We start from the raw sequence: 25721 nt of genomic DNA, 5'->3' as shown, positions 1-25721 counted from the left end.
GGGGGCCAAAGCCCAGATGGACAACAGCAGCTGCCACAGGATGAAGGAGCCCCTGCTGGAGTACAAGACTTGGAAATATTAGCAGAGCTGCAGCCAGCAACTCCCGCCTGGGCCAGCCCCACATCGGTTAATAACATAAACTTTGGTTCATTTTGACTGCAAAGATCTGGCTAACCAGACCCATAAACTCATGTAAATTCAGCAAAACGCATCTCCCAGCAAAGTATGATGGCTTAGTCTGTTTTGCTGGTATAACAAAATAACCTACTGCCAAGACATCACAGTACAGGATGCACTTCACTCCCATAATGAACTTTTTCCAGTCTAGGGTCTCACTCTTTAACCTGCTACTTACAAACTGAAAACTCAGGTTTCCAGGTCTATGTACTTTCTGAAAATACTGTTAAAAGAAACAGAATTTTAGGCTGGGCACAGTGGCTCACGCCTTTAATCCCAGTACTTTGGGAGGCTGAGGCGAGCAGATCACCGGAGATCCGGAGTTCAAGACCAGCCTGGCCAACATGGTGAAACCCCATCTCTACTAAAAACATGAAAATTAGCCAGGCGTAGTGGCAGGCACTTTTAATCCCAGCTACTCAGGAGGCTGTGGCAGGACAATCACTTGACCCTGGGAGGCAGAGGTTGCAGTGAGCCAAGATCATGCCACTGCACTCCAGCCTGAGCAACAGAGCGAGACTCCATCTTAAAAAAAAAAAAAAAAAAAGAATTTTAAATTCAATTAGAACAGCGAGAATGGTTTAAATGCAAGTTTTAAAGTTCCTTTCGGGTCTCTATGAGTTGGTAAACTGGCAGGGGACCTTCATTATGCTAAACATGTACTATCACAAGGTCCGAACTGTACAATGCCTAAGAAAAAAGCTAAGTTCATACTAACACTCTAACCCTTCCCCTGATTTCTCTCTCACATCTGAGCTGGCTCTCCTATGTAAATAGTCAAGTCTTGAGTAATGGTTAAAATAAAAATACAGCGGGAGAATACTCACAGTTATTCTAAAGGGACTGTAAGTTATTAAAGAGATAAAGACACAAAACAAAATGTAACTACCCTCAAGTCATTCTGATACAACTTTCTAAACACTTTAATAAAGAAAGGTCATGGATGTGGTGTAGAATATTACGAGTGTGGAAACATGCTCAATACGCTGCTAACAAAAAAACAAAACTATGTCCACTGTGTTCCTGTGTTTATGATAAAACCTACACGTTACAGCTGGGTGCAGTGGCTCATGCCTGTAATCCCAGCACTTTGGGAGGCCGAGGTGGGTGGATCACTTGAGGTCAGGAGTTCAAGACCAGCCTGACCAACATGGTGAACCCCTCGTCTCTACTAAAATTACAAAAATTAGCCAGCACGGTGTGGGTGCCTGTAATCCCATGTACTTGGGAGGCTGAAGCACAAAAATTGCATGAACCCAGGAGGCAGGGACTGCAGTGAGCTGAGATCATGCCACTGCACTCCAGCCTGGGTAAAAGAACGAGACTCTGTCTCAAAAAAAAAAAAAAAAATCTGGCCAGGTATGGTGGTTCACATGGTGGCTCACACTTGTAACCCTAGCACTTTGGGAGGCCGAGGTGGGCAGATTGCCTGAGCTCAGGGATTCGACACCAGCCTGGGCAACAAGGTGAAACCCCATCTCTACTTAAATACAAAAAATTGGCCGGGCGCGGTGGCTTATGCCTGTAATCCCAGCACTTTGGGAGGCCGAGGTGGGCAGATGATAAGGCCAAGAGATTGAGACCATCCTGGCGAACATGGTGAAACCCCGTCTCTACTAAAAATACAAAAATTAGCTGGGCATGGTGGCATGAACCTATAGTCCCAGCTATTTGGGAAGCTGAGGGAGAGAACAGATTGAACCCGGGAGGTGGAGGCTGCAGTGAGATAGCACCACTGCACTCCAGCTTGACTACAGAGCAAGACTCTGTCTCAAAAAAATATAAATAAATGAGTAAAATACAAAAAATTGGCCGGGCATAGTTGCGTGTGCCTGTAGTCCCAGCTACTTGGGAAGCTGAGGTAGGAGAATTGCTTGAACCCGGGAGGTGGAGTCTGCAGTGAGCCAAGATTGCACCACTGCACTACAGCCTGGGCGACAGAGCGAGACTCTGTCTCCAAAAAAAAAAATACATGTTACATGTGTATCTGTGTATCATATCCTCACAGAGGCCTTTTGAAGAAAACAGCTGACTCTGGAAGACTAGTCCAACAATTCTCATGAGATGCGTTGTATTTTCCTTCAGTTGTACTCTGAACCCAAACCCAACACATTCAACTGACTTAAAAGTGAACACCCGGAGTAAATGATGCAAGCTGGTCTATTACCTCTGAGAAGTGGTCTGGAACTTGGGAATGTGGCCACCTCCCAGATCCGCCTCCTCTGGAACCACTGACAGTGGTGGCCTGAATGTCCACCATTGGTCCCCATTTGCTCCAAAGTAGAGGCGGCCAACATGCTTCCCAAAGCAGCTAACTTCCAAACCAACTGATCCCCAGGTCCCCGCTGAACCATAGTCTCTGCGACCTTCAAGGGATCCTCATGCACTACATGATGTCTTGGGGAACCATTTTCCCTAGATATCAAATCTATTAGATTATTTGAATTCTCTGAAAAGTCCTTAGATATTAAAGTGTGCAGGGCTCATACCTGTAATCCCAGCACTTTGGGAGGCTGAGGCAGGAGGATCACTTCAGCTCAGGAGTTTGAGGATAGCCTGGGCAACATAGCAAGACCTCATCTCTACTAAAAATCAAAAAAATATTAGCCAGGCATGGTAATGGAGGACTGTAGTCCCAGCTACTCGGGAGGCCAAAGCAGGAAGATCGCTTGAGCCAGGGGGATCAAGGCTCCAGTGAGCTATAATCACACCACTGCACGCCAGCCTAGGGGACAGTGAGACCCTGTCTCAAAAAAATAAAAAATAAAAGTGTTCATGTGGGGGGGGTTTAAAGATGAAACCAAAAAGTACGTGACAACCTTAACGTACAAATTTACTTTTTAATTTCTAATGAAAAATCAAAGGGGAAAGAAATTTAAAAATACGTTTAGATATAAAATGTGCTGTGAAGCAACATCAATAGGGTAGTAAATTTGTGCATTTTTTTTTTTTTTTGGCCAATTAACCTGTTTCACAAGCTGCAACTCAGCTGCTGAAAAAAGATACTTAAATAGCCTCAAAGAATAAGCCCCAAATGTCAAACTGACTTTATTACTTTGTTACTAATGGAAATTGTGACCTGGGAATCTCTACAATTAAGTTCTTAAAGCTTTGAACCTCTACTATTAAACCCAACAAAACTAGAAATTACCACTACTGTACTATTTTCGAAAAGCAATTTCTTAAGAAGGTGGGCACAAAAGTGGGGCAAGGAGGTAGGAAAAATAATTTAATTTTCTATCCTACTGAGAAATCCTGGTATTAACACTTTATTTCCCCAATAAGTGAGTCCATGTTACAGAACCTCAAGGAGTCCCAATTCTTCTGGTAAATATTCACTGTGTTAAGTCTTTTGTGTCAACCGAAGGCTGGAGGGGAAAATGCACTTGGGCAAGCGGGTGGCTTCGTTTCTGACTCACAGGCAGCCCCTGATTTAAATAAGGAGAGAAAAACAGAAGTCCACCCGTTTTCACAGTATTTTTTGAGAGGTCATTAGTCCAAATCAAAATGTGAGGGAAACTTATATAGCATGACATAGAATGCCTTAAAAGCAGTATAAGACCAAGGCAAAGGGAAAATCCTTATCTTTCAAAATGAAAGGGAGTTTGGCAAGTATTCACACCAAGATGCGATGCCTGAATCCCATTTGTTTTGCTGAAGTCATTTAAAACTCAGCAAGACATCTTCTGCCAAAAATATGGCTGCACCAAAATACTCCACACCCCTCCACACACTCCACACGCTGCATAAAGCAACGTAGCTGACCTCTCAGCCACAGGCCACATCTGCCGAAGAAAGAAAAACAAAACCTCCTAACTGATACAAAAGCCAAACATGAGCCTGGTGAGATGGGAGAGGCTGGCTCTGCACCAGTGAGCAGCTCAGCCAGTATTCCCAGGAACACTCTTCAATTGTCACTGGGGAAGAGAAAGACCCACCTTCAACAACTGCATTATGATCTCTGACTGCCAAGGCCAAAAATTAAAAGTATACGGAATAGAGAAGAAAATAACATTCTCACAGTATATTTAACAAGAGAATAAGCAATTTCAATTTCACTGAAGAAGTAAAATGCATCCAGTAACATTATTTTCTACATTTCTGCTGCTGATGTAAGAAAGATGGTGAAAATTCCTTCAAAATGCTTAGGAGTTCTAACACATCAAATCTGACCATTTTGTTTACATTAGGAAACACTGGACACTGTGGATCCTTTTTTTAAAAAAACAAGAATTTTATTTTACTGCGTTTTCACCCTCAAGACATGTCTCATCAAGTCTGAGGATTAAGCTTAGAAAGAGGAAGATTCAAAGCAACACAATTAACAAAATGAACACGACTGGAAATATCACATGGCTTTAAGACTCATAGATCCGTAAAAATGTTACTGATAAATCTCATCATTTTCAAAGGTGGTTCTTATGTGTGGGCTTGATCTTTAAAGGTTATTTGGTTTTCATTATTAGAAACATTTTTCATCTCATTTTGCCCTTCTCGGTGTTAAGCTGTTAGAACCTGCCACCTAGTGGCGATGTGTTCTGAGACATAATGTTACAGTACAAACCGACCTTTCTGAAGAAGGCCAAAGAAAACCAAATCAGAGGGGAAGAAGTCATCAAGACCAGCCTTGGTGATAAAGTGAGCCTCCAGCATCTACTGGGTAATTAACTCACTGCAACTTAGTAGGTAGAAATGATTTATTTCAGGCATGACAAGAACCCTAAGCATTTCTGACAAGTACAATGTTATCAAGTAACCAATCTAACACAATGCTGGTTTTTTTTAAGAATTCAAAATAAATAACCATTACTCCAATTTTGGAACTTTTGGTTAGATACTGAAACTCAAAGGGTCATTACATAGCCATTATAAATGATAATTACAGACACCTTATAGTAACCCAGAAAAACATTCTCAATATAACCAAACGGAAAGGCAAAGCCAACCATATGTCCATTATGACTTAAAATGAATAGAGAGTATGCCTGCATATGGACAAAGAATAAAAAGAAATATATCAGAATGAAAAGACCTGAGAAATGATGGCAGTATCCATTTCATACCCAGCAGAAAGTGTTAATACAGAAGAAATGTTTGTTGAATGAACAAAAGTATGAGCTTTTAAGGTTCTTCCGTACTGTTTTGCCATTACCTTTCCAATGAAAAATGCTAGGCGGTCTGAAGGTTTCAAAGAGTCTTCAGTGTAAACTAGGAATAAAGCAGGACATGGTGGCTTACGCCTGTAATCCCAGCACTTTGGGAAGCTGAGGCAATCAGATCATGTGAGGTCAGGAGTTCGAGACCAACCCGGCCAACATGGTGAAACCTCGTCTCTACTAAAAATACAAAAATTAGCTGGGCGTGGTGGCGGGTGCCTGCAATCCCAGCTACTCGGGAGGTTGAGGCAGGAGAATGGCTTGAACAGGGAAGGCGGAGGTTGCAGTGAGCTGAGATCACACCACTGCACTCCAGTCTGGCGACAGAGCAAGACTCTGTCTCAAAAAACAAAAAACAAACTAGGAATGTTTTAGGATACAGCTCCCCCAAGCAAGTATCCTTGACCACTTCTGCAGCAGGATCATGTAAGAAAAAAGGGTATGTGACATCAAAACACAACTAATAACATCTTAGAAATTCACAGTGTACATTAGCATATCACAGGACCCAAAGGGTGCTACAAGGGAGAAACCCACTTATCTTAATTAACATGATCATCCCCCAAACTGATATGACCACAAAATCCTTTAATCCGAAGAGCACCTACTAACTTTAGCACACAGGGGCAGAGTTAAGAGGGGTCACAGGGGGACATACACCCCAGCCCCAGTTGGCAGGGGCACCATACAAGGTAGCAGCCTGCAAATTCTAGTACAGAGACAGCGGAATGGAGAAGGAAGGGGAGCAGAACATGGTTTTGGGAAACACTGCTTTCAAAGATCTACCGGAAGTATTAGCTAAATGACTGCTAATACATTTTTTAATGGGTTTCTACTTTTAGTACTATGTAAGTTTAACAGCAGCAATGCTCTGAAATAACTACAACAGCCCCAGCCCTCTTTCCAAGTGGTTGGTATGAGACTTTTACAAGTAGTCCAGGTTTTCCCATAACATACCATCTTTTGTCATAGTACAGTTTGCCGTCTTCTATCCGAGCTTCAAACCTCTGGGCTGGAGATTCCGCGGGTGTCGCAGGCAAGTGCTCAGGAGAGGATGGAGATGCTGGAGGAAACCAACACTTACATGACTAAGAATGTAACCAACACATGCGAGTCTACCAGTTAACATGCTTTAACTGAAACACTATCAGAATGTGGTAATAATCATCATTGAGCCCTTACAGTAATAATGCATGGGAATTCAGCAAAATTCTTGTATATTCCATCTAAACTTGATAAGCAAAGCAACCCTGGAAAGTAGGCAAGGCACAGATTAACCTCATCAAATGGAAGAGACACCTGGGCTTCAGAAAGATTAAGGTCAAATGTGCAAATATATAAGGTCACTTACAGTAGGACTAAAGCCCTGGTGATCAAAGGGCAAGTATTATGAAAATCTCTTTAAAATGCAATCATTTTCAGCAGGGTGCAGTGGTGCACGCTTATAATCCCAGCACTTTGGGAGGCCGAGGCAGGCGGACCACGAGGTCAACAGATGAGACCTGGCCAACATGGTGAAACTAAAATACAAAAAGTCGGCCAGGCATGGTGGCACGCGCCTGTAGTCCCAGCTACTCGGGAGGCTGAGGCAGGAAAATCACTTGAACCTGGGAGTCGGAAGTTGCAGTAAGCAGAGATCATGCCACTGCACTCCAGCCGGGCGACAGAGTGAGACTCTGTAATCCAAAAAAGGAATCATTTCAAGAACTACTAAATTTACACACTCACACAACTCCCTCACCCCCTCCCCATTATGCATGCCTCAGAAGGTCAGGACGTCTCTGTGGACCACAGAGGCCCCCAGGAAGACATTATCCAGAAAAAGAAGACTCTTGTTTTTCTTCCACAAGACTCAGGAAGTAGAGGGATGTGTGAGTAATCATGGTGCTTTAAACAAAAAAAGATGTCACCAATTCAGCATTCTAGTTGGCAACTAGCACTGATGATCTCAAGTGCTGTTCTGGAAGGAACAACCATGAATACTGAGCCGGTTGGTCTCTTCTATGAACTGCGAGTCAGAGCAGCCTTCGAATGCCTTACCAGAGTCAGGCCATGAAAAGCCACTGGAGCAGAACTGCCTAGGACTTGGCTTTAGAAAGCCAATAACACTTAAAATCCTAGTTTCATTTTCAGAAATGGATGTGTATTTAAATCTTATGCCTGATGCGTACACAGAAGGAAACCTTTACCAGCCAATCAAATGTCTCTTTTACAATAAACCCTAAGAAAAAAATAAAAATAACAACCCAGGGGTTAGAAAAAAAAAAAAAAAAGAAATCAGGGAGGGGTGTAGTTAAGGTCCTCTTCAGTTTTTGTGATGTCTACTCTTAGGCAAATGATAAACATTTCATTTTTGAAAATTGCAACAATTTCCTGACAGGTATTCACATGCTTTTCCAACAACATGATAAAAAGATTGCACAAATGCCAACACATCATGCACTCACCTGGTCTCTTGGGTGACTTAAGCTGTAGGAAGAATAACAACAAAAAATCTTAGAGAAAATCATTTCAGATGCAACTTCAGGTGTCAAAAGTATCATAATGATTTAACAAGTAACATGTTAACAAAGGAAAGCAAAAAACCACATAAGCCTGAGTTTTCAAATAAATCAAAAAAGCCAAACTGTACCTTATTTAATGTTCTCAGATCCTCCATGATCTGTTCATCTGTTAACAAATAGTTTAGCTGGGGTGTTGAGAGTTAAAGGACTCTGTGTGAAAAGTACAGTTTCCAAGCAAAGAGTAATCAACAAAATGGTACCAGTATTTTAGAATTTACAAAGTGTGATTTTGTTAAATGATGTTTCTACAGTAACAGTTTGCTTCTTAGAAATTTATGATTCTCCTACTAAATGTCATGGTACTTGAATACATAAAAGAATTCACATCCCCCACTGCTAGGATGAGAAGGTGGAATGAGCTTCATTAGGCATCTACAATAATACAGCACAGGAGACAGTAAAAATAAGAATTTCATCATGAATATATAAAACGCTTTTGTTCCAAAGATCTAAAGACTTGCACAAATACACACACCCAAGGTAAGGCTAATCTTCCCTCAGCAACTTAAATCCTGTTGTGAAGGGGAAGCAACCTGAAGTTATGCCCTTTCCTGACGGCACACAAATGACTAAGCCATTTTGGGCAGAGAGCTATTTACCATCTCCTCGAAAGGAACAGAAACAACACTTCTCCATCTTTCCTGTTTCCGTTACCATTTTTATGATCAAAAGGCTGCTTCATATCTGACTGAAACCTCATTTGCTTTAATTTAAAAACAGTTTGCAATCCACTATATTATGGACATAGATAACAGAGGAGATACATAAAGGTAGATATTACTGCCTTCATTTTACGGTTGGAAAGTGGAAAATTACAGGTGAAAAAATTAAGGCACATCAGGTTTTCAGATGCCCCTGAATCTGGATGTTAGCATTAAAACCAGGCTGAACTTTGCACGCAAAGCACCTTTCCAAATCACAACTCTCTATACATCTCTCCCACCAAAAGCAGTAGCAAATGAGGACTCCCATAAAATGAGCAACCCCCAACCCCTGGACAAACATTTTACACATGCTTTCCAATTAAATATTACTATTTCTGTAGGACAACGGCCATGTATACCCTAGCAAACGGATAAACAGGATTCCACAGTCTTAAGAAAGAAAGGCGGTTACAGCTTGATGTAAATGGATATCTGGAGCAGGTTTCCTCCTCTTGTCTGGGATGGGGACGGGATCATTTGGCCGCCTCCGCAACTTTCTGGTCATGATAGGTTTCACCTCCATAGAATCTATGGCAAGAATGGAATGGTTAAATCTATCCAACTCCCACTTGAAGTCATTAAGAATTTCTATAGTATAAGAATATCTGCCCCCCAGCCACCCAGTCAGAACTGTTTTACTGGGGATGTTTGCTCTACACATGGTGGTAGCCAGACACCCCATTAGATTTTAGAAAGTGTTTATGCTTGGAAGATTCAGACCAGCTGCCCTAAGTGTACACCCCTCTAAGAAATGCAGCCCTGCTGTCAAGCATTACAGCCACTGTGGGCATCTCTCCAGCACCCTCATATCCTAGGGGATATTCCTCCTCTCCCTCAAATTAAGAAGCCCAGAGGCGCAGGCTCTCAGGATAGGAAGGAACCTGAAGGTCATCTCAGCTAATTTCTGCAGTTCCCACGGAGGGTGGGTGTGCCGAAGTCCACGGGTATAAAAAGCTCTTTTAGAGGCCACTGGCCTCAGTGCCAACGTTTTTATATGAAGTTTTCATTTATAGACTCAGACTTTTTTTTCTTTTATAACCTTTTATAGCTACTTGACTATCAAGAAGACACAATGAGGGCTCACAATAAAAGCCTCTTTCCCTTCTGCACTCCTCTCTGCGGTCTCACTGCTGCCGACTCCCCACGCCTTCGAATCGCTCCTCCCAAGCCATGGTGCACAAGGTGAACCTGCCTCCTCGGGGTCCTTTTTCACTTGTCTGCTCCCTGAATACTGGTGATCTTTGGGGTCCAGTCAGTTCCTTTCGGACTGTATCCCAACCAATCTGCAATCACCAATTCCAGCTCCACACATCCCTCTGAATGGCAATAGATACCTGATACCACATATTCTCCAGGCCCCACACAAACTCAGTTCTCCTCGTTTCCCCTCCCAAGGTTGCTTCTTTTCCTGTGTCTCAGGGGCATCCAATCTAGCCCTTCTTCCATGCGAGAACAAATCTGTCATCTGTGACTTGTCTTCCTTCACCCAGGCATGAGGTTCACCAGCTATGTTGGTTCCGCCTCCACTTCATGCCTTCATCCTTCCACTGGTTACCTCCATGGCCTTCAGTGTTCTTTCCCATGTCCTGTCCATCCTCCCCTCCCTCAAAGTGATCTTCCTGGGACACAAATCAGATCGTTTTGCATAACACTCTTGTTACTAAACATTTCTTTTTTGATTTTTTTGAGACAGGGCCTCACCCTGTCACCCAGGCTGGAGTGCAGTGGCACGATGTTCATTCACTGCAACCTTCGCCTCCCAGGTTCAAACGAGTCTCCTGCCTCAGCCTCCCAAGTAGCTGGGACTACAGGCATGCGCCACCACACCCAACTAATTTTTTTGTATTTTTAGTAGAGATGGGGTTTCACCATGTTGATCAGGCTGGTCTCAAACTCCTGACCTCAAGTGATCCGCCCTCCTCAGCCTCCCAAAGTGCTGGGATTATAGGCGTGAGTCACCACACCCGGCCATCTTCTTACTAAATATTTCAGTGGCTCATCACTCTCCACAGGATAAAAGCCAGGCCTCATTTCTGGTCTTCCTCCCTTCTTCTTCACTCATGCTTACACTGTGTGCAAGCCTTTAGCTATCCTGTAACCCAAGGGCACCAGACTTTACGCCTTCAAGTCTTTGCATGGCTGTCCTCTGCCTACCCTCCTCTTTTCTGCCCAGCAAACTCCTACATAATACCCCTTGAGAGTCAGTTCAATACTCTCCCTTCTGTGACAGCTTTCGAAGGCAGAGACTCATTCCATCCTCCAAGTAACCAGAGCATCCATACAAACCTCAAGTAGACCAAGTGCCACTGTGTACAGGTCATTACCTACCCTCTTTGGATGTCTGAAATTCACCCCAACACCTAGCAAGAGTCTGGCCCAGTAGGGGTGCATAATGTTTTGTGCAGAATGGGTAGAAGAGGTCAAGCCTGATCATGGGACGAGGTTAATTTGTGATTACGCACACAATCAGCAGAGCAGGCAGGGCGGCTTCAGCAAATTCTACCAAGCAGTGTGCAGGATCTTAGAGCATGTCATACATGTGCCACACAAAATTTAAAAAAAAAAAAGGCTTCTCCATGTTGCTCTTCAGAGAAATGGGCTGGGCAGTATTAATTTTTTTTTCTATGAATGGAATAGAGGTAAAATAAGAACCAAAGACCTAATTAATGAATATTTATAAAAGTGTACTTGGAAGTAAACACACACACACACACACACACACACACACACACACACACGCGCGTCAGAAACAAGTGGGGAAGGCTTCTCCCTAAAAAAATCTCCTACCCTATGCTGAGGTGCCAGCCTTCTCCAGTTAGTTACTGGCCAGTGACACAGCACCATGGTTAAGACCTGGAGTGTCACATAAACGTGCGTCTGAATCCCTGCAACGGCTGTGTGGCCTAACACAGGTTTGTAAGTGCTATATGTCTCAAGTGTCCTCGCCTAGAGAACAGAAGTATCAATAATGCCTCCCCCACAGTGCGCTGTGAGGGTTACATGTGATGATACACGTGAAGTCTTAGCACAGTGCTTGGCATAACGGGAGTTCTATCAATGCTAGTTTTTATTATTATATTTTCGGGCAGGAAAAAACTATACAAAGATCCTTTTTAAAATTCAAGGCACAAAGAGCTGAAAAGAAGTTACATAGTCGAAAGCAGCTGATGTCAACTGTGAGGCTGTACAACATTGACACCTAATTTGGAAAATAAAGTGTAAAGGGAGCTCACCCAACCCAAGAGAGCACCAAAGAAAAAGCACATAGCCCGAGAACATTATGGAATGTTCTGCCTGCCAGAGAATGGCTGAGCGTGCTCTGCTCTGCAGGCTGCCAAGACTGGGGAGTGGGGAGGGTGGACAATGCATGATGGATGTAAGCCAAGTAAAGGCCAATCACGGCCACTGAACTCTGAAAATCATAACTGTATCACTTACAAACCAAAAAATATAATCAAATTCTTATGAAATGGTAAAAAAAAAAAAAAAAAAAAATCTATTTTATTAGCCTAGTCACAGCAACAATCTGATTAATTTTATCCAAAAAGACTACTTCGCAGAAGGAAGAGACTCTGGAGAAGCCCCTAAAACTTACCAGCATGTCTCCGTCTCCATTTCCATCTGGGAAAGAGGAGACAGAAGGGAGCAGTCCTGGCCAATGGGCCAGGTGGAAGACATGATTTGAGGACATGATCGACATGTATCACAGCCCCAACAGACATAGTAAGATTATCCACTTAAGTCACCTTGCTCTAATGCCAGGTTTGCCTAGTTGACTTCTAAAGTGGATTTTTCATAGGATGGAGCCTGACAACCTGGGTCTGAGTGTGCCTGGAAGTTCTATTTCTCACTGTAAGCAACGAGCTGGTATCCTGAGTTTTACCATCAATCTCCCAAGAGTTTGGCCCCTAAGAGTCCCAAGACGCTCAATCTGGCTACACTGACAAAAATCAAACTTCCAGAACTGAAGTTCAGACCCTGGAGTGTGACAACCCCAGAGAAGACACCTGAGCAGAGATGCAGTCAGTCTTCCTCTCCGACATCATGCACCAACCACAAAAAAACTCAAACTGGTTGAAATTAGAACCCCTCTTTGATCCAGAGGTCTCCTCATAGGTCTGCTTCAGTGGAGATGCTATTTATGTAATTAAACATCAAGCATTTAAAGCAGACTTGCGAGAGTGTATGTGAGAGAAAACACCAAATAAGCAACAAGACTAGGCATACAACTCCTCTCCAAACCACCATGCACTATGACCTTTAATAGTGCAAATCCTCCTGTTCTACTCACTAGGAAACCTGACAGATACAGGCCCCCTCCCGCCCCACCCCTCACCACAGGTAGCACTGGTTCTGACATCTAAAAAATGGGAGCTCAGGTTGAAGCAATGCTAGGTGGTAGAGTCATTACAGCACAGTCCCTCTGGAGAGATATTCCTGATAAATTACCGGCAATTTACACACAACTACCAGTTTACTGGCTGGCCTTTTGTCCTGCACTTCTCTAGGCCTATTCATTCATTTCCAACAGCATACCTGCCTACAGTGTACAATAGCAGTAAAAGCTTCAATTCAACATACTTTAACTATTAAAACAAGCTCATATTTATCTATTGGAAAAAATATTAATTGCAGCAATTCAAAGGGGCATCCTTAAAAAATGGGATATAGCCAGGCGTGGTGGCTCAGTCTGTAATCCCAGCACTTTGGGAGGCCAAGGCGGGTGGATCATGAGGTCAGGAGATGGAGACCATCCTGGCTAACAACGTAAAACCCTGTCTCTACTAAAAATACAAAAATTAGTCAGGCATGGTGGCGGGCGCCTGTAGTCTCAGCTACTTGGGAGGCTGAGGCAGGAGAATGGCGTGAACCCGAGAGGCAGAGCTCGCAGTGAGCCGAGATTGTGCCACTGCACTCCAGCCTCGGCGACAAAGCGAGACTCTGTCTCAAAAAAAAAAAAAAAAAAAAAAAAAAAATAAGTCTGGGTGCAATGGCTGACGCCTGTAATCCCAACACTTTGGGGAGCCAAGGAGGGTGGATCGCTTGAGCCCAGGAGTTCAAGACCAGCCTGGGCAACAGAGCAAAACCCCATCTGTACAGAAAAATACAAAAAACTAGCTGGGCTAGGTGGCAGGTGCTTGTAGTCCCAGCTACTTGGGACGCTGCGGTGGATCACTTGAGCACAGGAGGCAGAGGTTGCAGTGAGCCAAGATTGTGCCACTGCACTCCAACCTGGGTGACAGAACAAGACCCTATCTCCAAAAATTAAATGTACTTTAAATTTAAAAAGGAAATTTTCTTTAAAAAGAAATGGGACATAAGTGGCAGAAAGAAAATCCACTGCAGATTAAACATTGTAGCAGATTGGCAACTACTTCCAAACCAGGGCAGGGACCCACAGGCTAGACTAGCAGCCCAGAGCAATCCTAGCACACATCATGCCCTTCTCTAGCAGGATGGAGGGCGCCATCAACGTTGATGCAAATTAATGCTGCGGTGGTAACAGAAGAATGCCTAAGGTTTGTAGGGGAGGGGAATATGAATGAATGTTAGGGCTGGGCACGGTGGTTCACGTCTGTAATTCCAGCACTTTGGGAGGCCATGGCGGGCAGATCACCTGAGGTCAGGAGTTCGAGACCAGCCTGGCCAACATGGTGAAACCCCATCTCTACTAAAAGTACAAAAATTAGTTGGCGTGGTGGCACACACCTGTAGTCCCAGCTACTCGGGAGGCTAAGGCAGAAGAATCACTTGAACCCGGGAGGTGGAGGTTGCAGTGAGCCGAGACCACGCCACTGCACTTCAGCCTGGGCAACAAAGCTAGACTCCGTCTCAAAAAACAAACAAACAAAAAATCCACAAGAATCACTGTTAGGTCTTTGGAGGCCAAATCAGAGTAGGAATAAAGGACCAACCTCCTTAAAGCCAAAGTTGCCCATTATGAAGGGAAGGCAATAAACAGCGAGCCAGTCGAGCCTTCCTCTCTGCACCCTCAAGTGCATTAAAAGACCTGATTCCACAGTGCCAGCACCAGGAAAGAACATCTTGAGGACAGGCCCACTCTGCCCAAAATCCAGGTCACCTCTTCTATTCTCCCTCTCCAGATATTTGTGTGGGGCCTCTTCCCCCTGTCTTGACACCCAAGTCGCTACTCCTTAGCATCTACTGCATACGTGTGAAATTTACTGTTCCTATAGTAGTACAACCACATATATCTTAGGGTTTTTTTTTTTTTGAGATGGAGTCTGGCTCTGTTGCCCAGGCTGGAGTGCAGTGGCACAATCTCGGCTCACTGCAAGCTCCGCCTCCCGGGTTCACGCCATTCTCCTGCCTCAGCCTCCTGAGTAGCTGGGACTACAGGCGCCCGCCACCACGCCCGGCTAATTTTTTGTATTTTTTAATAGAGACGGGGTTTCACCGTGGTCTCGATCTCCTGACCTTGTGATCCGCCCGCCTCGGCCTCCCAAAGTGCTAGGATTACAGGTGTGAGCCACCGCGCCCGGCAGGGTTTTAAAATGAGTAAAAAAGCCAGATGTGGTAGCTCACGCCTGTAAACCCAGCACTTTGGGAGACCAAGTCGGGCAGACTGCTTGAGCCCAGGAATTCAAGACCAGCCTAGGCAACATGGGAAAACCCCGTCTCTACAAAAAATACAAAAATGAAAGGCCGGGAGCGGTGGCTCATGCCTGTAATCCCAATACTTTGGAAGGCTGAGGCCGGCAGATCACAAGGTCAGGAGATCGAGACCATCCTGGTTAACATGGTGAAACCCCGTCTCTACTAAACAAAAAAATACAAAAAATTAGCCGGGCATGGTGGCGGGTGCCTGTAGTCCCAGCTACTCGGGAGGCTGAGGCAGGAGAATGGTGCGAACCCAGGAGGCAGAGCTTGCAGTGAGCCGAGATCGCGCCACTGCACTCCAGCCTGGATGACAGAGCGAGACTCCGTCTCAAAAATAATACACAAAAATGAGCCAGGTAAGGTGGCACATGCCTGTAATCCCAGCTATTCAGGAGGCTGAGGCAGGAGAATCACCTGAGCCCAGGAAGTCGAACTGCAGTGAGCCGTGATGGCACCACTGCACTCCACCCTTGGCAACTGGAGTGAGACCCTGTCTTTAAATACACCAATGAGTCAAAAACGAGCCTGTCAAATTGTTACCTTTATTTAGGGGCCCTCCATCTCAACACCACATAACCTTGGGGGAGGTCAAGGAAGCTATGTCAGCTTTCTACCAGAAAAGAGCCTCCAGGAAGACACAGACTTTACTCATTAGCCTAATTTTGTGAGTCTTAGTGCCACCACATGTATCTATGGTATCTGCAGAGAGTCAATAGTAGTGGTGGTGAAGAGAATATGCTTGGAGCCAGACACACACTGGCTTAACCACTATCTGTCTCACTGAGGGACTGTGAGCAAATGGCTCCACTTCTCCGAGCCACCTCTGCCATCTATAAAATCAGAAGCAATACCCCCAAGGTCAAAGGGAGCTGCAGGAACTCAGTGAGGTTACAACTTCCCAATCCCTGAGTGTTCACCCTGTGAACCAGCTACTTTCTGAAGCAACTTAACAGGCATTATCTCATCTCACGTCACAGCTACCCTCTCCAGAAGGTTCTATCATCCCCTGGCCAAATGAGAAAACCCTACCTCAGAATTGAATCTGTGACAGTGCCAGGATTCAGCCCTGGTCTATCAGCCTGCAAAGTTAGCTCTAATATATTTATGTAATGCTTGGTTCAGTGTAAGTGCTTGGGAAACAGACTTCTATCCTGACATTGTTATGACTCGTGGTACCAGCCATGAACCCACCATCTTCTAAAGGAAACTCACAGTCTTTACTAGGGTCGCAGGTGGCTTTCACTGGGGAAGCCTAAGGATTGGAAGACGCCCCTGGTGAGCAAGAACTTACAAAAGAAAAGGAAGTAGCAGGTAGTGAGCTACAGGAAGAAAGGAGAGAAGAGTAAGAGAAAGAAAAACACATTAAAAATGGTAAAGCTCCCCACATTTTAAAGCTCATAAAGTTCTCATCGAATATTTGGATTACTTGTAGTCTTGGCCTCTGCTTCAGAGAAATCACACCCTCAGGCAAGTGTATCTATAACCTCACTACTGAAGTGTGCTCTGGCCCGCAGGATCAGTGCCCCCCCGGGAAGGTGGTCAGAAATATAGGATCTCGGCTGGGCGCGGTGGCTCATACCTATAATCCCAGCACTTTGGGGGGCTGAGGTGGGCGGATCACCTGAGGTCAGGAGTTCGAGACCAGCTGGCCAACATGGTGAAACCCTGTCTCTGCTAAAAATACAAAAATGAGCTAGGCATGGTGGTGTATGCCTGTAATCCCAGCTACCTGGGAGGCTGAAGCAGGAGAATCGCTTGAATACGGGAGGCGGAGGTTGCAGTGAGCCGAGACTGCACCACTGCACTCCAGCCTGGGCGACAGAGTGAGACTTCGTCCCAAAAACAAAAAAATTAAATTAAAAAAAAAGAAAGAAAGAAATGCAGGATCTCAGCCTCCACTCCAAAGTCGCTGAAACAGAATCCGCGTTTTATCAAGACCCCACTGACCTAACACATTGAAGCTGGGCTGCACTGACCATAATTCATCCTAGCTTCTCTACGCACAATCACTCATTTCTGCCCGAACAACCCAGTTTCCCTAAGTTTTCCACAAGAGATTTGGGCGGTAAACAGTACCTCTTGCCAATTCCTATGGAGGTTTGTAAACGCTTTAAGTCATGGTGGGAATGAGCAGGTCGCCAAATACACCCGTTTCCGGTGGGTTATTTGGACCAAGCTTCTCATCAGCCTCTTATCCTACTTCGCTTTTCAAGAGATGTTCATGTTGAACCAAAAACGGAGACTTTAAAAAGTATCTTTTCAGGGCAGAGCTGGGCAACAATGATATTGGGCATCAATCCACAAAGGTGAACTAAGTCACTCAATTAGAGGAATGAAATCAAGCCTTTAATCCAACACCATAGCAGCACCATCTGTGGAAATGCTAATTACCCTTCTAGCTCCAGCGCCTTGTCTTCCAACACTCCATCATTACCTTGGCAGTGCTTTCCATACCAAGGGTACCAAATGGCTTGAGGAAGGACATCCGTACCTTTAATGCCCATGGCTAGCTTTAAACACTTCTGTAATCAATTTTATTGCGTTACAAATGATTTCCCTGGATTTATTTGTCTTTTCTACCCTGGCAGGCTCAGCCTCAAGTCACTGAGGATGCCTCCTGTCCCAGTTAAGATTCTGGCTGTAAAACTGCCTGGCCAAACAATATCAATTGCTTGTCAATAATTAGGATGCCAAATCACAGGTAAGGTGATGATACCCTTTCCCACAGATGGAAAGGGAGCAGCTATAAACGGATAATATTTCCCACTAGCCTAATGAAGGCTCCCAAACATCTGGTGGCTCTAGCAGACAGCGATGAGGCATCGATGCCAGTCACAGCCACTATCAAAGGAAATGGTGTGCAGGTCCAAAAGCCGGCAGGCAGACTGGTACCAGACAAGGTACCACGTTGCTACTGGTCTAATTAAATAAGCACTTCCACAAGAATAAGACTATACTGCCTGAAGCTGTGTTTTGGCATCCATTCTCACAAAAAAAAAAAAAGAATTCTGAGCTGCTTTGAGAGGCCTTCAAAGAGCTCACTTCTTTTGCCAAGTCGTTCTACAAGGAAGCTAACAGAGGAGAGATTTTTCAAAAGTCAGACCCCACCTCAGGCACAACCACATTCTCTTAAGTGTACCATGAGGATTGGAGCCAGAGGTCTGTGTCAGTCAGAAGGCCAAGCTGGTTCACAACACCAGGAATATACGGAGGGGAACAAAGATCTTAACTGGCTACTTTTAATTTCAAAGTCAGCCCTGAGAACATCCACAAAAACATTGCATGCATTTCCTATGGAACCCTGCTAAAATCAGACACGCCAGAGCCCCAGCACTTTCTGAATTGTAAGAGTTAAATTTGGGGATGTACAGAAAGGCATGCCACCTCCATATCCAAGTGACAAACTCACCACTGACTTGCCTTGCAGTATTTGCCAAGTTCCAAAATAGCGAGTTCAAGCCAATTCCCTATATCCTTCTAGGAATCATCAGTCTACATATGGCAACAGAAGAGTCGGCCCATATTGTTTCTCCCTGAAACCTGCCTACAACCTGCTGAGTTCCCATATGTGGATTACTAAATCCTAGAAGGTTAGAAAGGGATTGGCTCTGAGTCTCATGTAACTTTCCTACCTCCATGGGAAAATAGTTCAGTTTAGCTATCCTGTTGGAATCATATCAAGTCTTTCTGAAATGTTCACAGTAACACCTGGCAGGAGAGATCTAATAGCACAGAAGATAGAGCCAAAAGCTTTTGTTCTTACATCTAGGTCAAAGGAAGACAATACCTCTTCTGTAATTAAGGCAGACCGGAAAAAAACAAAGCAGAGGGATTCCCATCACCACGGGGGACTTGGGTAAGCAATGTGGGGACATAACCAAGATACAAATGGCAGCGGACCCAGGAATTAAGTAGAGCCTAAGCCAGAGCTTGCCATTACTATTAAAAGTCTAGCAACTATTGAAGACCTGTTATGCACAGGACACTGTACTAGGCACTCATATGTCTAACCATAATCCTGTGAGAGGGTATGATGAGCCCCATTTCATAGAGGAGAAAACAGACTCAGAGAAGTTAAACAGCTTGACCAAGGTCACACAGCCAATAAAAGGTGGAGGAGGAACTCTCATTTATAAGGTCAAAACCCACTCTCCACCTTGCTCTGCTCTTGAGATGTAAGACAAAAGTAACTGGAACAGCCCTTCACAGCCCCGCTCAGGACACCCAGGATCCCACCCCATAGGGCCTTCCTACCTCCAGTCAGTTCCATTGTCAGCTTTTCATTTTCAATCATTTTCTTCTTTTCTTCTAGCTCAGCAATCAGGTTCTCTTTCAGCTCAACCTTCTTGTCTTCAAATTCCTTCACTGCTGCCTTCTTTTCTTTAATGTAATTTCGTTCCACTTGTTCAGTCTGAGCAAAAGAGAAACACAGGCTGGGAGTACACGGCCCTGGAAGCCATGGCTCCAACTCAAAGTCTAGCCCTGTCCTCAACAGCAAAGAAAACACCTTTGCTGGAAACATGACACACAGAGTTTCCCTCTCACACACACGCTTGCAGTAACGGCGTGTCTGAGAGCAAGCTTTCCAATGAATGTGTAAAATCAGACCCACATGACTTTTGCTTATTTTTGAGTATACCTCACTTGCTATGCAGATATTTTTCTCTCATCCACATCCTATATTTTATACTAAAACACATTTCTCAAAGGGAGTAAATAATCGCTCATGAAGTTACAGCTTCAAAGGGAAATAGGAGATTCTACATTGTGTATATTCAAAAAATAATCACAAGATATTGAGGCCAGATAGCATAAGTTACTATTATTTTTGATACAGCAAGACAAAAGAATGGAACATCATTTAGTGTCTGAACCCCAAAGTACACAAATATTGATATTATACTAAGACAAAAGTTGTATATGCCTCTGCTTTTCAAATCTCGCCATTGTGGTGAGTGACATCGGGGCCTGTGGTGGGCTAGGGATGTGTGTACCTCACTTGAGTATACCTTCAGGCTGATCACGTGATCCTTCCAGCTGAGTGACTATGGGCATCAAATTGATTTAAGGAAAGTGGGTTCCAATAATGTGGCTCTGAAAAACCACGACTTTCTCCAAAAGTGACCCCCACACACATGCTAGCCACCCTGGGAGCAGTACATCACTAAAGATACAGGCCCTCATCTCTGGATCACAGCACAGAGTCTGACACAGAACCAGCACTCAGGTGTCCATAGAATGAAAGGAAAAATTAGAAATCTGTCTTTTTTTACTGGCTCAGAGAGTTGCAGCTGTAAAACAGAACTGCTGAGCCGATTCAGAGACTGAACTGCTTCAAGGACCAATATCAAACTATTAGGCCGTTATAACTTAGAGACTTCCAAACAGCTCTAATGCGGGATAAAAGTCAATAAGCAGTGAGGGGTGAGTATTCCTTATTCCCTTGTGATAAGCAGAGGCTGCTCAACAACAAATGACCAGACAGGATGTCTGAGCTGAGACCAAATGTCCTTTAGTCAAACAGAACAGTGGTGAAGGCTTCCAAACCATCTACTTGGTGCTAGAAGGAAAAGCCACCAGATCAGGACTGCAAGATTCCAGTCTCAGAAAGGGCCTGCAAACCCAGAAGATCTGTGGTACTTACTTCCAGCTGGAGGAAGAGTTCTGCAAGAGATAAAAAGTGTAATTAGATTTGCTAGGCTGTGCCACCTTTCTAGACAGTGATGTTAGCATTCATTTAGAAGCGGTAATTGCTTTCTGAAAGCATGTTACACAGAGCAAATGTTTTCATCAGTGAAATGCTGATATACACGAAGGAAAAGGACGCAAGAAGTACTCAAGTCTAGTTAAAATGTGGCCCTGCCAGCCAGCCAACATGGCGAAACCCGTCTCTACTAAAAATACAAAAATTAGCCAGGCATGGTGGCAAGCACCTGTAATCCCAACTACTCGAGAGGCTGAGGCAGGCAGGAGACTCACTTGAACCTGAGAGGCAGAGGTTGCAGTGAGCCGAGATTGTGCCACTGTACTACAGCCTGGGTGACAGAGCGAAACCTGGTCAAAAAAAAAAAAAAAAATATGTGGCCCTGAACATACCAGCAGTGGCAGTTCCACCTGAGGGTAAAAAACGTGCAGCAGGAACGAAACTCCCCTGGCAAAATAAACTTATCCCTTCTTTCACTCAGTCCAGCCGCCAACAGTTTCCACAGTAGCAGGATGGGTCAAGAAGAAATAATGTAATTACTCCAGAAACAGAGTGGGTATGACGTTTTAAGGCAGTGGTCCCCAACCTTTTTGTCACCAGGGACCAGTTTGGTGGAAGACAATTCTCCCACGGACTGGGACAGGGCAGGGGGTCAGGCGTTAGGTGAAGGGAGGCAGCCCAGTGTTCTGCAGCCTGGGGGCTGGCGACCCCTGGTTTTTTTGGTGGGGTTGGTTTTTTTGAGAAAGAGTCTCACTCTGTCACCCAGGCTGAAGTGCAGTGCCATGATCTTGACTCACAGCAACCTTCACGTCCTGGGTTCAAGCAATTCTACTGCTTCAGCCTCCCAAGTAGCTGGGATTAATGGTGCGAACCAGCACGCCTGGCTAATTTTTGTATTTTTAGTAGAGACGGGGTTTCACCATGTTGCCCAGGCTGGTCTTGAACTCCTGACCTCAGGTGATCCACCGGCCTCAGCTCCCAGAGTGCTGGGATTACAAGCGTGAGCCACTACATCTGGCCAAGACCCCCTTTTTAAAGCACTATATGAAAGACTATGTGTGGTAAGGAAGGACCTTCACAGACAATCCACAGGACAGAGGCTCCAGGCACACCTGAGGTTTCACTGTCAGGTCGCCAAGTTCTGCTCACACTGGTGTCTGCCCCCGCAATGCCCTCTGATCTCCTATTCACATTCCCAAGTTCCTGACCGAACGCAGCCCCCTCCTGAGGCCTTTCCTGCTGACTCTTCACACATCATGCCCTTCAGATGCCTTAAAGCACCCATCTAACAGCACTCAACAACTTAGTTACACCTACCATGTGCCGGATGATTAGTAACCGTTACCTAGCAGCTCCCCTCACCACCAGATTTACAATAGAGTACAAACCTGTCTACAAACCCGCACCAACTTGAAGTAAAACTGCTTCATGGTTTCTACTCTTTCCTGGGTGACACAGGGCTGTGCATACAGTCCACAAAGATTCTCCAGGGGGTGCTATTCTCAGTCTACCATGGGCCCCTTTGTAAACCTGGCAAATGCTATGAATCCCTTCCCCAGAAAAAAGGACATATACAAACTCCACAGAACGCTGACAGTTCCAGGAACCCCAGATTAAAAGCCCAGATGTTGATTAATAGTTGTTGACAGAGAAAATTAATTGAGGAAAGGGACAAGCCACTCATTATTTGTTTAGCCCCCGAAATCCTACCCACTTTGGCACTGGGAATTGCTGGGCATAGGAACCCAGGCACACCCAACTCAACGTGATCATTCCTGTAACAACTTCAGACCCGTACCATGCACAAGTGGGCCAGACAGCTGGAGTTCTGTGCCATTCCGAGAAATCATGCCTTGCACCAACAAGCTAAAATGACAATTAGCACTTAGAGGTGGCAGTGGTTTTAGTTAAAGCAGCCAGACATCACTAAAGCAGGTGGATCATCTCTGCAAAGAATGTGCTTTTTAAAGCTCAAGTCGTGACTGATTTAGAAGCTCTTCTGCATTTTTACCTAGGAGAGGGAAATGTGAAAGAACACATGAGGGCCAGGCACATTGGCTCATGCCTGTAATCCCAACACTTTGGGAGGCCAAGGCGAGCTGGGCGGATCACCTGAGGTCAGGAGTTCGAGACCAGCCTGGCCAACACAGTGAAATCCTATCTCTACTAAAATTACAAAATTAGCCAGGTGTGGTGGCAGGCGCCTGTAATTCCAGCAACTTGGGAGGCTGAGGCACAAGAATTCCTTGAACCCGGGATGTGGAGGTTGCAGTGAGCTGAGAGAGCACCACCACACTCCAGCCTAGGCGACAGAGTGAGACTCTGTCTCAAAAAAAAGAAAGAAAGAAAGAACACGCGAGGACATGATTGAGAGTCTGCGCAGAATGAAGAAAAACAACTCAATACTCACTCTGCTGTTCTAACTTCAGAAATATGACTCACATCCATTTTCTTTCCTGATTTCCATCTTATGCCAATTCCATGAGGTATTAATATTCCCCTCTATAGATGGGGAAATTGAGGTTTCAAGAGCAAATATTCTGCTTAAAGGATCACATCTAAAGTGAGGAGGCAGGATCTGAACCTAAGACCACCTCTTTCCACAAATGCCACCTTCTTTATCTGCTAAAGGGGAAGTCTAGGAAGAGCAACCGGTTGAGGATTTTCAAGACATCTCAAGGAGGAGCTTCAGGAACTCAGAGTAGAATGGGGGTAATAGCAGGGAGAGGCAGGAGGTGGAAAGGCAGAGAGCTAATAGCTGGGGCTCTACTTTCTCAGCGCTCACACGCACTTCAGCCCCTTTTCTATCTGTTGGTATGCACTGGGCAGCTTCTCACTGAGGAGAGATAGTGAAGGGTTAGAGAGTCACTGGCCCAGAATGAAAGATGACGGCGGCATGAGGAATGGCACCCCACCCGCATTCTAAAACCCATCATTACTCTACCATCGCAGGAACAAGGACTCTGCTGGCACCCAAACTGCTGGCCGATGATGAGTGTTAAAAACTCAACACATACACGAGATTTCCTGTAATCTCAGGAATTCAAGTTTATACACTTTAAACAGTTGTCACATCTTACTTTCTGCATGGTTCTTTAACTCGGTCTTCCTTAACTTTACACATGTGGTATCTTTTGTCAATGAAACACCAAGTTTCCTCAAGTCAAAGCAATGCGTTACATGACTTTACACTGTTCGCAGTGCTTAGATGTAGCAGGTGCTTAATTCATTTTTGCTGAATGAATACATTTACTGTATACAACCAACCAAAAGTGTGCCTTCTCTCTAAATTCTTATAGAAACAATACTTGGGGAAAATAACAAGAGGACCCTCCCCAATCCTAGCACAGAATACCAAAAGAAACAAACTTAAAATGGGACAAAAACAACCCACAATCCTTTTCCTCAGCCACACTTCTGATTGTACACCAGGCCAGCCATGCAGCCATGAGCAAGAGTTGCAGGTGCAAGACTACTCTTGGGGTACCAGAGAGAACAACCGAACTGCAAGGAGCCTCCTCAGACATCCTCCACTACTGGGCCATTCCTTAGCAAAAGATGAAACCACTTTCCATAACCACAGTTTGGAAGTCTCTTTTTCGAAAACTCTCCCTGACAGAACATCTGGGACACGTTTTGGAGAACAGCTCTTAGGGCTACATTACTCTGATGATCGGCAAACGGTGGAACATTTAAAGATGATTCATTTCCATTTAAAGGAGCCTTACCTGCATTCCGTATCCTCTCTTTGTACTGCTGATCTAGTTTTTTCATTCTCTTCTGGTATTCCTGTAATGTACCTGATTTCGAACATTTAAAAAATAAAATTATTGTGAATATCAATCTGCCCTACATTTTGTTTCCTAAAATTATTCTGTAGCATCAACACTGACTGTTTCACTAACACCAAAGGAAGACATACCTCCGCAGAGTTAACTCTGGTTCTTAACCAAGGCACACAGCAGAAACCACTAGGGGCCTATTTAAAGTCCACCCAACCCAGTGGATCAAGGGTCTGCAGTGAGTGAGGGGGAGTGCAACAGTGCCAACATCTCCACACTGTTCTGATCAGTTGCCGCAACAGTCTGAATCAACGGGCCTTCCTTTACTGGAAAAGGTTCGTTCTCCTTCAGTAAGGTCTAGATCAATGCTCTCCAGTAGAACCTTCTGCAATGGTATAACGTTTTATATTTGCAATGTCCAATATGGCAGCCACTAACCATTTTGTGGCTATTTTAGCACTTGAAATGTAGCTAGTGGAACTGAAGAACTAAATTATTAATTAAATTTAAACAGCCACATGTGGCTAGTGACAACATTAAACAGATCAGGTATAGATTCTAACCAAATCACTATTCATTCCATTGCTCTTCCCACAAAACAGTTAATTATGAGGGGCACATCTTGTGGGGGAAGTGTTTCCTGATTATAATGCCCAACCTTGGGCTAGTCCAAGGGTGTGGATCACTCACAAGCAATAAAAGCACATACTAGAAAAAGCAGTTTCAAGCCAGGCACGGTGGCTCATGCCTGTAATCCCAGCACTTTGGGAGGCGGAGGTGGGTGGATCACCTGATGTCGGGAGTTCAAGACCAGCCTGGCCAACGTGGTGAAACCCTGTCTCTACTAAAAATACAAGAAATCAGCCGGGCCTGGTGGCGGGTGTCTGTAATCCCAGCTACTTGGGAGGCTGATGCAGGAGAATCGCTTGAACCCAGAAGGTGGAGGTTGCAGTGAGCCGAGATCGCGCCTCTGTACTCCAGCCTAGGTGACCAAAGCGAAACTCAGCCTCGGG

General features: G+C 44.7%; 1 protein-coding gene across 1 annotated transcript in view; it reads right to left on the bottom strand.

Annotated features, from left to right (window-relative positions):
* SUDS3 (suppressor of defective silencing 3 homolog (S. cerevisiae)) overlaps window positions 1-25721 on the bottom strand; it is a 41729-nt gene that overhangs the window by 7455 nt on the left and 8553 nt on the right. The window contains exons 4-10 of the mRNA XM_011964406.1: window positions 24655-24726; window positions 20867-20886; window positions 19477-19633; window positions 9034-9129; window positions 7966-8027; window positions 7781-7802; window positions 6291-6396 (exon numbers count right to left, since the gene is read on the bottom strand). Of these exons, the coding sequence (XP_011819796.1) occupies window positions 6291-6396; window positions 7781-7802; window positions 7966-8027; window positions 9034-9129; window positions 19477-19633; window positions 20867-20886; window positions 24655-24726 (535 nt within the window). The remainder of the gene's footprint in view (window positions 1-6290; window positions 6397-7780; window positions 7803-7965; window positions 8028-9033; window positions 9130-19476; window positions 19634-20866; window positions 20887-24654; window positions 24727-25721) is intronic.

The sequence above is a fragment of the Mandrillus leucophaeus genome, unplaced genomic scaffold, assembly GCF_000951045.1.
Source record: "Mandrillus leucophaeus isolate KB7577 unplaced genomic scaffold, Mleu.le_1.0 Scaffold7, whole genome shotgun sequence".
NCBI lineage: Eukaryota > Metazoa > Chordata > Mammalia > Primates > Cercopithecidae > Mandrillus > Mandrillus leucophaeus.
Note: the sequence above shows the minus strand (reverse complement) of the source record. Positions and strands in the feature narration are given on the sequence as shown.